Here is a 15,402-nt window from a genome sequence, read left to right as displayed (position 1 = left end):
ATTTGCATCCCCTAGGGACACTCCAGTAAGGTTAACCCTGTTGCCTTCGAGTCAATTCTGACTCATAGCAACCCTATAGGACAGAGTAGAACTGCCCACCTACTGGTTAGCAGCCATAGCTGTTAACCACACCACCACCATGGTTTCCCTCCAGTAAGGTAGGTACTTGTCACTTCCATTTTACAGATGAGGAAATTAGACACAGACATTAAGTCATTTGCCCAATCACACAACTAGTAAGTGGTGGACTAGTGAGTGGCAGAGTAAGGACCCAGGGGCTCCAGTTTCCATCACTGACTAGTATACTCAGCTACCCCTTGTTTTGCCTTTAGGTGGAGGGTATGGGTTATGTACCTGTGATGGTTAAGGCTCTGTGTCAACCTGGATGGGCCATGACTCTCAGTGGTCTAGCAGTTATGATGTAATTGGGCAGTTACATAATGACGTAATAAACCCCGTGATAAGATCTGCTATGAGCAACAAATCAGTTGAAAGGGAGTTTCCTTGGGAGTGTGGCCTGCCTCTAGTATATAAGTGGATGTTCTAGAAATGCTCTGGATCCTGCATCTAGCTCGTCATCATCTGACCTCTGGTTTCTGGGACTTGAGCTAGCACCTTATCCACTGATCTTGGGATTCATCGGCCTCTGCAACCCATGAGCCAGCTGACTGCTGTACAGCCTGCTGATCTTATGGTTGTCAGCTCCTGCAGCTATGTGACTCAGAAGACTCCAGCATGACGTATAACCCAGAGACTTGGGACTTGGCAGCCTCTGCTATGTGAGCCATTTCCTTGACATAATCCCTCCCCATTTATACACACACACACACATACATCAACGGCTTTGCTTCTCTAAAAATCCCAGCCTAAGACAGTACCCATGAGCCCCTTCTCCCCTAGGAGCTGCAGACTCAGAAAGGCTCAGATGGGATAGGGTAGAGCTTCATGGCTGCTGCTCCGGTTATATATTCCTGAAGCCCCAAAACATCAGAAACAGGGCAGGGCAATGGAGGGGTGGAATCTACAGGCCCCGAGTTCATTTCCTGTGGTCCCCCAGGGTCCGGGGCCACCATATTTCTGTATCATGTCAGTTAAGCAGATGCTGGAAGAGCCAAAGGAATCTCCAGGGTAGCCAGGTTTGAGTTGGCTGGGAGGACAGAGGCATTCAAGCCCTCTACTCCCAGAAAGAGGGACTTCACCCGTCAAAAAATCTTCCAGAGGAAGTCAGGCTCACTGATAACGACAAGGCTCATGATCAATGGCTGTTGAACGCTCACTGGCTGTACGATAGGGCACCTTTCTGGTTTGTGGATTACAGATAAGCCATATATCGCTGCCCCAATGAGTTGGTGAACTACAGCCATGCAGGATTATGTTTCACTTTTAGGCCTCAGGGCTTGAAGCAATTCTATTTTTAAGCCTTCTTAGTGCCACAGTAAAAGAAGACATTTTAAGGGAATTACTTCTAGTTTTGAGCGGATGATGACTTCCTTTAAAAGAGTTTACTGATCAGCCTTTGTGAAACCAGAAATCTTCCTGGAGTTAACCACACAGGAAGGCACCTTGTTCAATGTTACTGGGCTTGGGCTGGGGACCTGAGAACCACAACAGCCCTCAGGACATGGATGGGCTAGGATCAACCCTCCAATTCCAGGGCCTTGACACGTCCCTCTCCGGAAAATGTTTAAAAAATCCCCTCAGGTTCTATTCTGCATCAAGAATACTTTTCGCTTTTTGAACACTAGATACGTCATATCCACAGAAAATAATCAAATTTGTAAACATCAAATGAGGCTTTAGAAAGACTGCTATTGTGCATTTGAGTTAGTTATTCCTTCTGTTTTTATTACCTTTTATCTTCACTCAGCATATAAAGGATGCCTCACTTATTTTGTGTCTTTGGGAAGGAGCTGTTGACAACTAAGCCGTTCAAAGTACACTTTTGTATGTGCATGTTTAAAAAAAAAGTAACCACTCCTGAAGGAAATCTAAAATGTTTTATATACATCCCACCAAAAAATAAAAACAAAACCAAACCTGTTGCCATCGAGTCAATTCTAACTCATAGTGACACTACAGGACAGAGTAGAACTGCCCCGTAGGGTTTCGTAGGCTGTAATCTTTACAGAAGCAGACTGCCACATCTTTCTCTCAAGGAGCAGCTGATTGGTTCAAACCGACAACCTTTCAGTTGGCAGCTGAGCACTTAACCACTGTGCCACCAGAGCTCCTTTACACATCCCACACTCCTGAAGTAAACTTAAAATTAAAATGTATTACTAAAAAAAAAAAAAAAAACTCCCTTGCTATTGACCCCAAATCATAATACCCCATGTATGTCAGAGTAGACCTATAAAGTTTTCAATGGCTGAGTAGATTGCCAGGCCTTTCTTCTTGGGTGGACTCAAACCTCCAATCTTTTGGTTAGCAGCCAAGCGTGTTAACCACTAGCACTACCCACCCCAATTTTCCTATACAGGCCATATAAGACATAACCTTCTCTTGGTGACTGAGGCTTCCTTTAGGAATTCTGAGATCCCCAGTTTCAGTCTGGCTTTGTCACTAGCTACCTTATGATCTTGGGTAAGTAATTTAACTGCATTGGGCCTCATTTCCTCTCCTGCAAAACGAAGGGGATTGGGTCAGATGGCAACTCTGGTGCTTCAGAGCTCTCAAATGTTATGACTTGAAGACCACCAAAATATCTATTATTGCCTATGCTAAACTATTGTTTTCTTACAAAATCCAGTCACCGTGGAGATGATTCCAACTTAAGGTGACTCCATGTGTGACAAAGTAGAACTGTGTGCGGTTTTCAATGGCTAAATTTTCAGTGGATGGTCAGGCCTTTCTTCCAAGGCACATTTGGGTAGACTCCAACCACCAACATTTTGGTTAGCAGCAGAGTGCATTAAGCTTTTGCACCACCTAGGAGCTCCAGTTTTTCTCAGGGAGTGTCAGGTTCTAAGAATGTTGCCTGGACACTACGAATGGCAGGAGTCATGCTAAAGTAATAGAAAGTAGACTAAAGTCAATTATTCTATTATTCTTTTTTAATTCCCTCTCTATTGTAGCAGCTGTCAGTGCTATCAACCTCCAGATGACATGAGCCCTGGCCTCAGTTCACAAGGCTAAGCAGTGGCCTGAGTTGCTCAAGTTCTCGAGCAAAGCAAAGAACCTGGGCTTATCTGGGAACCAGTGGGTTTCACTGCTTCTCATTCAAAGTTATACTGTAGATTACTGGAGTGGCCTCAAGACTGATCCCCAGGTAAGGCTGGGGGGGCAGACCAACAATGCATTCTTGTATTTACACATTCTTTGAGTTCTAAAATCACATGGCTTTTGGGGGGAGAGTCTTTGAAGCAAAAATGAGAATGGAAAATAAACCAAACTTCTTCTTACTAAAGTAAAAGCTACGTGTATTATCCATCTATATTAATTTTGCAAACCTCCAACCCCCAAGGTTCCTATCCCTGCCTCGTTGTTGCTTTTTTGTACCTTCTGTTGTGTAACTTTTCTTCCTCTGTAAGACGTATTCTGGAAGTCACCCTTTAAAGCCAAAGAGAGGATCGGAGTAGGAGGAAGAAGATACCATTAGTGGTTTCCTATATTTACTATTTTCCCAGTTATCTTCCTTTCTTAGTCTCATGAAAAATGCTTAGTAGAAAAATGCTTAGTAGAAAAATGCTTTTTAGCAATTGTCTCTGAAACACTATTTTTAAGTTGCTAACAAGCACGAAAATACGCACAAAACCACACGCTTCGTATCTTAAAAGAATTCATGGAAGTTTTCCTCTTTAAAAAACAAAATGAAACAGAGAATCCGGTAAGAACACCAGTCTATCTTTTTTTGCAACCTTGCAATGTTTGGGGGTGGTTTCATGAGAACTGGTGAGGGACTTGATTTTATGAGCATTGGCAACTGTAGATTTTCATTCATCCTAGTTAAGAAAGTCAGTAGGAAATAGATGGTTAAAAAGGAATGGGGCCAGGACAAGTAGATATATGCTGAGCATACCAACGGAATATTTGTAAGTCAGGTTAAGTTAGAAAACTAGCCAGAAAATTAACAATTCACGTTGGAAGCTATTTGTCAAAAGGGTTCAAGTACCATAGAAAGGGGTTAAAGGTGTGGATTGTGTATCTTTGAGCAAAGTGATAAAAACAGAGGAGCTCAAAGAAAACTACCACTTTCTATCTCTGAGAAATGAAAATAAAAGCAACTCCTCCCCACACCCAGTCTTTCAATCTCCAGGTGCTGTTATTTATTCATGTCTAAGCTTAGAGTATTATTTTCTGTTTTCATGTTAGCGTTACATAGCACATTAATCTCAGAATCTACTCTCCCGAGTATCACACAAGGTGATGATTTACAGAAAAACAAAAATCCTCTCCTGTTCTCAAGCTTGGGTTCTTTAGCTTACAGAGCCACACTTAAGGGTGCCTTGTTTTAGAGGATGATTAGAATGGCGCCCATGGTACTGATTATAGAGGTGCTATTTGTACTGCCCGAGTCTGGGCACTGCATTACACTAAAACTTCCATTTTGGGGTATGTAGTGACTAAAAATTCTCTCCCAAGCTCAAACTTGGCATCAACCACTTATCTCAGCAGAAGCAAGATTATTGAGTACAGAACCACAGGAACCTGGCATTTTCCTTCTCTTATACTTGTTCAGGAAAAAAGAGACCCTACTGAAATAGCACCTGTGGTTCCTCCATTCTTCCACTAAAATTTCAAGCATTGAAGGTTCTCTCCCCAAGGATAATCAGCAGGTTGCTATAACTGGATTAAATTAAATCAGATGTGATAGGCCATTGTCTCTTGTATTAATAGATCCCAAATTTCCCAGAAGTAGAATGAAATAATTTCAGCTTCTCTTTAGAAGAATGAAGAGGCAGAAAATGATGGAGTCCCTTCTGCTCCACTGAATAGCACTTCTGACTATAGTTTCTCAGTAATTCTTCCATTTCCCACAGATCACCCTCTGAAACTGAATTTACCTAGCATGTGTCTCTGACATGAAGGTGGGGGTTCAGTTCTAACAAAAGCCACCAAGCACAGATTGCACCCAAAAGCTGGCAGGTCGACGGAGTCATGCAAGGAGTGGAACTCAGGCAAAAAAGTGAGAATGAGCTGACCTAAATTTGTCACAACTCAAGACACATGCTCAGGCTATTCAATGCCACCATGGCTATATGGGAATGTTTTACTGTTTTATCCATTGCTAGAATGGCGGTGCTTTGTATACGTAAAAAAAACCCATATTAATTAGGCATAAATAATCAATTACTTTTAAAATATCACTTTAGGAAACTTTTAACCATTTTGCTTCTACATGTAAACAAAAGGACCGTATACACTTGGTCTTACATTATCTAAGTAATACAAAAAAGAGTACTCATTTTATTGGGGGTCTACTATTTGCCAGGCACTGTGCTAAGTATTTTACAGATATCATATTTAATCCTTACCAAGAACCTTGTAAGATTAGTATTGTTACTGTCCCTATTTTACAGATGAACAAACTGAGTTTTGAGGGAGAAGTTATTTGCCCAAGATCATATAACTTATAAATGAGAGGCCATATAGTTAGTAAGATGTAGTCATACCCAGACCCATATATCCCATTAAAAAAGGTAAAGGATTTGATTTTGGTCAAGTTCTTGGATGTTGTTGAGACAGAATACAGAACTGGATGGGTCTGCAACTCTGAGCCACCAGAAGAGTTCTCAACCTCTTCTTGGATACAAAGGTTTAAATAGTCTTACCTTTGCTCAGTCACTTAACCACCATCATTCGTGCTTAGAGAAAGAATATTAACAAAATTCCAAGAGACTTAAAGAGGGGTTTGATAGAATACTGATAAATAAAACACTATATCAAACTTTATATTCAGTGTGCAGAACTTTGTATCTATTGCCTAGGCAAATATCCTACAACCCCTAAATATAAATAGCTCTTAAAAGTAGAGATTAACCAACGGTTTGGCAAAGATTGGATTCTTATGTAGAAATGCTTCTGAGTATGTATTCAAGAAACATTTCTATTCCTGTAATGAAAAATACTCTGAGTGCACAAAATCAAAATGACATATATTCCTGGAATAATAATGTCATGGCAAGGAGGATAAAGTTCTGAAGTCATTTGGAAGCTGGTGAGGGTAATTTTTAGACTTTAAACACTTAAATACAATGAACTACATATAAATTTGGCCAGTCTTGGAGTCCTGACCCACAGAGCTCTCCAAGATTCCACAAGAAAAAAAAAAGCAATTTGGTGGTCTCACAATTTCCCATTATCAAAACTACCCCCATAGATCTGAACCCAATCCAAGAAGTATGTCAATAGCTGGTTGTTTCAGGTTAAGTTTATGATATAGTAACAGAACTGTGTAGGGGGTAAAATACGTTTAAAACATGTCCAAGCATGCTTTGGTCAAGCCAGTAACAGTACCTAATGCTAATAAAAGCACGGAATATTCTTGTGACTGAGAATCCAGCACACGGGATTCTGTATGTGTAAGCAGGTACTATACTGTACTCGGTTTCCCCCCTGCTGGCAGACCCTAGTTACTAAAACCAAGAGTTTCTTTGACTGAGACTACATCACAGATCCCCAGCAAGTACCTCTGGGGCTGGAAAGCAGTGAAGATCCAAGCCGGGGGAAAATTTGAGAACAGTAAGAAAATAAAAATTTTAATTATTCCAAAATCCATCCCATTTCCCAAAGTGCTGCCTAGGTGCAGACTTCTTAAAGACCCCCTGCACAATCTTGATTCCCCCAAAAATAAACCCATTTGGAGCCGACAAGGTGAGGTCAACAACTGGTAATATCGACCAACCATTTATCAAACAGTCGGGTCCCGTTCTAGCTTCCTCTGGGCCAACCCTCACCACGAGGATGAAGACAGGAGGCACGGAGGAGGGGAATGAAGAACAGAAAAGGAGAAGGGGGGAGACCTGTGGGCCACACTTCTTTCTAGTATCAACAAAAAGGGAAGCCGAATACTGACCTAAATCATCTCTCAAAGGCGCTTTATAAATTACAGGGACAAAGGGAGGAGGTGGCGGGTGGCTTGGGAATCCTACAGACACCCTACCCTCTGACCCGCCCCCTCCCCCTCCAGCATAAGAGAAGGACGACAGAAAACAGAGCTCAACTCGGCCATTGGCGAGAGCCCCCTCCGGTTTTCAATCGCCCATCCATCGTCCCCCTGGAAAAAATACACGTAAACACCATACCCACCCCTGGGGCGGTCACTTCTGCCCCGGGGTTCCTAGAACCGGAGGCCGGGGCATTTACTTAGTTAGCTTTTCTTGCTTACTCATTTCCCTCGAGCACCCAACCCCCCGTTGCCACTCCAAAACCCCGCTCAACCGCCTACCCTCAAGGCTTCAGCCCCCCAACACGATCCCGTGCCCCCGTGGCGGCGACGGCCCCCACGCCGTCCCGGTCACTAACCTGCTGCTGTAAGGGCATTTCCGAAACCAGCCTGGCTCCGGGGCGAGGTGGGGGGGCTGGCTGGAGAGGGGGCCCGGAGGACCGAGCAGACCGGCGGCGCCGGGCAAGGGCGGGCGCCGGGGGCGCGGGTGGGGGTGGGGAGAGGGAGGGTGGCAGTGCCGGGGGCGGGTGCGAGGGCGCCGGGACCGTCCCAGGCCAGGGAGCCGGCGAGCAGGAGGAAGTGGGTGCCCCCCTCTCCCCCTCCAGCGCCCCCTCCCGCCGCCGCCTCCTCCCCAGTCACAGGCGCGTCCTCCGCGCACGTGTGCGAAACGTCACCGGCGGGTCCCGGGGAAAGGGACAGACCCAGGCGGCGGGACGGGAACCCGGCTGCCCCCGCCCTCCGTCGCCGGGGGGCGGGGAGGGGGACAGAGCAGGGAAGGAAGGAGCAAGGGGAGAGGCGGGTCAAGGGCAGGCCCGGGACCCGGCAAGGAAGGCCCGGGCGTTCGGGCCACGCGGGCGCCGCTGCCGCCAGGATGCGCCCAGGCCAGGGCGCCAGCCCGCTAGCCCCGCACCCCCAGACAGCCCACACCCCAGCCGGTACCCAGCTTCCAGCTCCACCTCCCCCACCCGACTCCCCCACGCTCCCCCAGCCCCTTTGTTGCTGGGAGTTACAGATTGCAAAATGTGTCAAGCGCAGCCCAGCACAGCCCCTGCGCTCGGATCATGCCTCAGGGACTCGGGGCCGCCCAGGGGCCTCCAAGGCCTGCTGGAGGCAATCACCCCGACACTCCCCCGATTTCCACCTCCCGGGTTCCCCTCACTCCCCAGTTCACTACCCCCTCCCCCACCCCCTTCTCCATCCGGGGCGTGACCCCTTCCTACGCTCCGAGAAAGAGGAAGCTTCGAGTTGGAGGGGAGGGGAGAACGGGGGTAGGGAAAAGTGCAAAAAAAAGAAGGGGGGGAGCGCGAAAAGTTTTCGAGTGTTTGATGTGGTCGCCGCCAAGGCAATCCCTGTTGCCCCGCCAGCCTTACGGAGTCCCCCAACCCTCCGGGTGCTGGGGGTGGGGTGGGAGGGTGGAGGGCACACGAGTCTAACAATGAACCCCTGTTGGAGAGGCAGTCGCCGAGGCCCACGACGCTCGGTCCCGCACCCCCACCCCGCACGGTGCAAGCCCACCTCCCGCCTGGGCTGGGGACCGTGGGGACGGGAGGGTATTACCGGAGGGCCGCCGCCGCTGCCGCCGCGTCCCAGCGCTGGTGGCTGCTGCAGCAGCCCGGCTCTGCTGGAGGGTCCGTGCGGCGTGGTGTAGAGGAGGCTGCCGGCGGTCTGCTCCGCGCCGGGGGCACTGGGGAGGAGGGGGCCGGCGGCACCGCCGCCGCTTTGGAGGGAACAGGAGGTGGTGGAAGTGTTCGTGGTGAGGATCTGGATGTATGCGCCCGGGGCGGCGGCGGCGGCAGCGGCGGCGGCGGGGAAGCCCGGGCTGGCTAGCAGTCCCCTTTTGTCCATGGAGGCTGTAGCGGCGGCGGCGACGACAGCCGCCCCCTCCCCACCCCCGGCGGTCACCAGGTACTGCTCCAGGGCGGGCTGGATCCCCTTTCTCATCTCTCGCTCCTGCTCTTTTTATTGTTATAGTATATTAATGTATTGCTTTCAATTTCTTTATTATTTGCAGCTGGAGTTTCCAAGTCTCTCCTCCCCGCCCGGGCGCTTCCGAGCCCCCTCTCTCTCTCTTTTCTTTTTATTTTTCCGCAACGAACGGGCCCCAGGGGCCAAAAATAATGCGGACCCTGGAGAGAGGAGGGTCCCGGCCGCACGGATATCGAGCCCCGAGGGAGGATGGAGGCTTCGGGGGCGGCCGATGCAACGGATTGCGAGGCGGCGGCGGCAGCCCGGGTGCTGCGGCCGGCAGCTGAAAAATGGCTCCAGGAAGCTGCTGCTGACAATGAATGAAGGGATACGGTTTACGCGCCAAGGTCCTCCCGCGAAACTCAGATTTCCCGCCGGCTTTTCAAACCAAATTTGCATATCCCCGCCCCACAACCCGCCGCGGATCGTTCCCATAGCCCATTGGGTCTCTATCGCCTTACTTCAGTCCCAATCGTAGAGCAGGGCCGCCACTTGCTGGTTTCCATTGGCTACGGTTCATCGTGGTTACCGAGGCGACAGGGCCCTATTTGCATAAGCCTTTCTGATTGGTTGAGGGCAAAGTAGGGTTTTTGGGAGGTGGGGCAAAATCTTTCCTTTGCTCCCACGGAAGACCACGCCTGGTCTAGGCACCGCCCCCGTCCCCGCCCCCCTGCCGGGCCGGCGCTGCTGACCTGGGCAGGGACTCCGTCCCTGGCTGACTCAGTGTCGATCTATTCTAGAGCACAAGTTTCGTTTTTGGAAATTGTCAAGGTGACCAAGGGGACACTTTGGAGAGCTCTTTTTTTTTTTTCTTTGACCAGTCAGTGTAATAGGTGAACAACAACGTGAGATTTCCCCAAATATGTGCCAGAAGCAAGTTGGGCCACGCGGACGATGCCTTGCAGGTGGAAACAGAGCCCTTTAAATTGTGGGTTTCTCCCTTCCTGAAATCCAACCAATGTCGGGACGAGAGCTGATTTCCAGGCGGAGGCTGATAGACAGAAACATGTGGGCCGACAGAATCGTTAGGGCAGAAGGTTCGGCTGACGTGACTGCGGGCACCTTTTAGTTAACATTCCAGTTTCGTTATTAGCCTGGATTGAGTCTAAGTAAAAATTAACCCTGAATGTTTTGTCAAGGGAACTCTTACCACAAGTACTGGTTTGCGTCCAGCAGACACCTCCACATCCCCAGCCCCCTCCTGGCCCAGAAGCACTCAGGGCAATTAATCAGGGCTAACCTACTGATCTTTTTAACCTACTGATCTGCAGGTCCCTAACTGATCTGCAAGTCCCTAATCCGCCAAGCAATACTCCTAAAAAGTACACAGTTCTCATGATGAGGTGGGGCTCCCAAAGAGCGCTGCACGTCTGGACACTAGCACTTTGCAGTGTTTCTGTCCTTGGTTTTCCTAAGAAATTCTCTGACTGAAAGTGAACAGAAGACCCAAACCTACTCCAAAGTATCAAAAGAGAAATAAAAATAATTAAATCAATACGTAAACTAGAAGTGTCATAAGAAAAATAGTGAACTATTGTCAAACAGACGTCTGAGTTGGTGCAAGTATTTGTGAACCCTAAAATCAGAGATTGCCCCTGTGAGACAGCGGGAGAAGGAACCCGCTGCAGGAATATAATGATGTCTGTGTAGCCACCAGGTTATCATATCTAGTTCCAGTCAATGAAAATTATTCAAAACAGCTGGAGAGCAAGTGCTCGCCAGATGATGAGGAGTGCAATACTTTGACCCCTTTCACGAGATTTTATTATTATTACTAATTTCCAAAAACTCATATAATCTGGGTCTTATGAAAAGTGTGCCAAGATAGGTCAGTTCAGGCTAAGACTCCTTAATATTTGAGTTCTGTCACCTGGAATCTCTGGGTGGTGCAAATGATTAACTGCTCAACTGCTAACTGAAAGGTTGGAGGTTTCAGTCCATTCAGAGGCACTTTGGAAGAAAGGCCTGGTGATCTACTTGCAAAAAACCATCTGTTGAGAAGGCCCTATGGAGCAGTTCTATTCAATGGGATCAACTCAGTGGCACTGGTTAGCTTGTCTGAAACAGAATCCAGAATATTTTGGTCTTGCATTCAAGCTAGTTGAGAATCCATGGCGCAGTGGCCAAACCATTGCTAACACTCTGTGACAGAACTGACACTATCTTTAGGGCCGATTACCAAAACCAAACAAAACCCGTTTCAATCAAATCGATTCTGACTCATAACGACCCTATAGGACAGGGTAGAACTGCTCCATAGGGTTTCCAAGCAGCAGCTGGTGGATTCAGACTGCCGACCTTTTGGTTAGCAGCTGAGCTTTCAACCACTGCAACAGCAGGGCTTCTTAGGGCAGATTAGGTGGTACATAAAGGGTATCAGTTCCTGATTGAGCTAGAGGTGTAATATATTAGCAACTTCCTTGATCGTGTCCCGTCAATGTTGCTTTTCACTCTGTGTCACTGTGGAGGAAGTTAGTACTGTAACTACATGTATATTGCTACTTGCAGAACTTCACTGCCAACATGTGTTTGGTGGTGGTAGTAGGGGATATAGAATGATGTTACTACATCCACAGTCATCACAGACCTGCATCTTAAGATAGGGACAAGGCTCGAACTGAGATTGCGCAGAAAAGCCCCACGTAAACTCCCAACAGCCCCCAAGAAAGCAAGTATTCATGACCCAGATCCATCCCTGTGCTTCTGGTTTGGAAGGCTTTGAAAATATTTATCATTCATCTTAACCAAGTCGTAGTTTTCCATGCAGGGTATGTGATAAAACAAACAAAAAACAGGTGTTGTAACATTTTATGCCTTGCGAACCTTAGGATGAGTAGGTAGAAGGAGGGGTTGAAAGACAGACAAGGGAGTTGTTAGAAAATACAATGTTAAAATTTGAGGCAGGCTACTAATCTGTGGAGAGGTGGCAAGTTTTAGTAAAGGAAGCCTAGTGGTGCAATAGTTAAGTGCTCAGCTACTAACCCAAAGGCTGGTGGTTCCAACCCACCCAGCAGCTCCACAGGAGAAAGACCTGGAGACCTACTTCTGTAAAGATCACAGCCTAGGCACCACCAATGACCGCCCTGACAGGGAACACGACAGAGAGTCCCGGATGTAGTCGGAGAAAAGTGTGGAGTGAAACTCAAATCCAGGACTAGAGCTAGACTGCTTTTGCCAATCGCCAGTCCCCTTTCCCTTTCTCTGACAGTTACCCAAGGCAGCTAGTTGTCCCAGAAATGGCATGTGTAATGGGTTGAGTGATGCCTTCCCCAAAATAGGTCCATGCTCCCAAATTCTGGAACCGGTGGATATGACATTATTTGCAAAAAGGTCTTTGCAGATGTAATTAGGTTAAGGAGTTTGAAATAAGATCATCCTGTATTATCTAAAACCCACCCAGTGCCATTGAGTGGATTCTGACCCATATCTATCTGATGGACCCTAAATCGAATGACAAAGTATCCTTGTAAGAGGCATACAGGGAGGGGGAAAGCTTTGTGAAGATGAAGGAAGAGATTAGAGTGAACAGCCGTAAGTCAAGAAATACCAACAGCCACCAGAAGTTGGAAGAGTCAAGAATGGGAGTGTCCCCTACAGCCTCTTGAGGAAGGGCAGCCCTGCCAACACCCTGGATTCAGACATCTGGCCTCGAGAATAAATTTGTTGTTTTAAGCCCCCTGGTTTGTGGTAATATGTTAGGGCAGCCAAACCATTGCTGTCGAGTCAAATTCCCACTCGTAGCGACCCTATAGGACAGAGTAGAAGGGCCCCATAGAGTTTCCAAAGCTGTAAATCTTTACAGAAGCAGACTGCTGCATCTTTCTCCCTTGGAGCAGCTGGTGGGTTCAAAACACCGACATTTCAGTTAAAGCCAAATTCTTTAACCACTGTGCCACCAGGGCTCCCTTCAGGTAGCCACAGGAAACTTACATAGCCTATTAACCTGACTACCGGAATCTTCAAACCTTTCAGCTCCTGCTCAGCTTATTCCACACTTCTGCCAAAATACTGTCTCTGCTGGACATTTCCTGCCAACCTGAGCTATAGCCCCTTTTGAAGATTTTTCTGTGCGGCTTACTGACCACACGTAGCCAACTCACCTAAGGAGCTTGTAAAAATGTAGATTCCTGGGCTCTATCCCAACTCGATGAATCAGAGTCCCTTGGGAGCAGGGCCCAAGAATCTGCACTGAATAAGTTTCTCTAGGTATTCCTTTTGAGTGCTAGAGGCTGAGGGCCAGCGTTAGCTATATGACTGAACTTCTTCCTGTTGCTACAACTAGAATTGCCACCCCTGTGCCTAAATGCCTTCGTGGGTGTTTCTAATCTCTTGCCTGCCTGTTCTCATCCTGACAGCATAACAAGCTCTGAATTTCCACCCATACCCATAAAAGACACATACACACATGTATGTATATATATAAATAGAGATATAAATGTATAGAATATCACTTGTCTATTTTGTTTTTCCCCTCTGAATTTTCCCCCAAAGTCTTCATTTTCAGTTTAGAAATATGATTTTGCTAACGTTCATAAGATATATATATATATATATAACTCCCCTAAAAATACTAGGTAACTGTCATGACTGAATTATGTCCCCCCTCCCCCACAAATGTGTGTGTTAGCTTGACTAAGCCATGATTCCCAGTATTCTGTGGTTGTCCTCTTTTTTGTGATTGTAATTTTATGTTGAGAGGATTAGGGTGGGATTGTAAAACCACCCTTACTCAGGTCACCTCCCTGATCCAAGGTGAAGAGAGTTTCCCTGGGGTGTGGTCTGTACCACCTTTTATCTCTCAAGAGATGAAAGGGAAGCAAGCAGAGAGTTGGGGACTTCATACCACCAAGAAAGCAGCACCAGGAGCAGAGCGTGTCCTTTGGACATGGGGTCCCTGCACCTGAGAAGCTCCTCGACCAGGGGAAGATTGAGGACAAGGACCTTCCTCCAGAGCCGACAGAGAGAGAAAGCCTTCCCCTGGAGGCAACACTCTGTATTTGGACTTGTAACTTACTAAACCCAAAAACCAAACCCAGTGCCATCAAGTCAGTTCCAACTCATAGCGACCCTATAGACTGTGGGAAAATAAATTTCTCTTTGTTAAAGCCATCCACTTGTGGTATTCCTGTTATGGCAGCACTAGATAACTAAGACAGTAACATTTCAATGAGAATTCAATACTAAATCTTCGGACGGAAAAAAATTATAGTTTTAGGAAATCAAGGAAACTGTTCTTGAGGCCAGGAAGTCTTTGGGACATCTAGAGTTTAAGTTGTGCCTCTACTTTAGTTCAGCCAGAGCTGGTTGCCATGTTGGATTTAGAATATATAGTTTTAAATTTTAGGATCTGGAGAAGAATAGTTTGAGAGTTTGGGGCTTTTAGATTGCAATTAGTTAGTTGCCCACACAGAAATAACATTCTCTGCTTTATCTTCTTGGTTAGGAAGAAAGAGGAGCATTCTTAAGCTATTACCACATCAAACACTAATAACAAAATTTCTAAATGCTTATCCTAGAAAATTGAACATTATAGTTATTATAGATAGTGGTCTAGATAGCAGGGTAGAGCTTCTTGTCTTCAGTTCTTTTGACCAGGGAGGTGCTGTTTGGATAGAGCATCTATGTTTTTAAAATAAATCTAGGAGAAACTTAGGGCAGAGAGCACAGTTCTCAGCCAGATCTACTGAGACCAAATCTCTAGCCAGGGTCCAGGAATCTACATTATGATTTATCTACATTATACACAGGACAGTTTTGGTGCAGGTAGTCCGCAGAACACACTTTGCGAAACATCGCCCTACAGGCATCCATAACCTAGCGATCTCTGCGTTATATATTGTTTTCTTAGGCAACCATGGAAACCCTGGTGGTGTAGTGGTTAAGAGCTACGGCTGCTAACCAAAAGGTTGGCAGTTCGAATCTACCAGGCAGTCCTTGAAAACTCTATGGGGCAGTTCTACTCTGTCCTATAGGGTCACCATGAGTTGGAATTGACTCGACGACAGTGGGTTTAGGCAACCATGGCATAGAAAACTCTTTTGTATGCGGTATCTTCTAAGCAACTGTGATGGTTATGATTGTGTGTCAACTTAGCTAGGCCATGATTCTCAGTGGTCTAGCAGTTATGATATGGTTTGGCAGTTATGATGTAATCAACTCCATGATGAGACCTGCTATGAGCAGCCAGTCAGTTAAAAGGAAGTTTCCTCCAGTGTATAAATGAATGTTCCAGCAAGACTCTCACCTGGATCCTGCACCTGGCTTGTCATCACCTGACCTCCAGTTCTTGGGACTTGAGCTAGCAGCATATCTTCTGCTCTTGGGATATGTTG

The 15,402-nt window shown here is 46.7% G+C and overlaps 1 protein-coding gene across 2 annotated transcripts in view; it reads right to left on the bottom strand.

Annotated features, from left to right (window-relative positions):
- Positions 1 to 9,374, bottom strand: part of E2F3 (E2F transcription factor 3) — a 106,085-nt gene extending 96,711 nt beyond the window's left edge. For both annotated transcript variants that reach the window (XM_049876507.1, XM_049876596.1), the window contains exon 1: positions 8,663 to 9,374. In XM_049876507.1, the coding sequence (XP_049732464.1) occupies positions 8,663 to 9,046 (384 nt within the window). In that variant the 5' untranslated portion in view covers positions 9,047 to 9,374. The remainder of the gene's footprint in view (positions 1 to 8,662) is intronic.
- Positions 9,375 to 15,402: the final 6,028 nt, after the last annotated feature.

Source organism: Elephas maximus, chromosome 1, assembly GCF_024166365.1.
Source record: "Elephas maximus indicus isolate mEleMax1 chromosome 1, mEleMax1 primary haplotype, whole genome shotgun sequence".
Classification (NCBI taxonomy): domain Eukaryota; kingdom Metazoa; phylum Chordata; class Mammalia; order Proboscidea; family Elephantidae; genus Elephas; species Elephas maximus.
The sequence above is the reverse complement of the archived record's forward strand: the minus strand, read 5'-3'. Positions and strand labels throughout refer to the sequence as shown.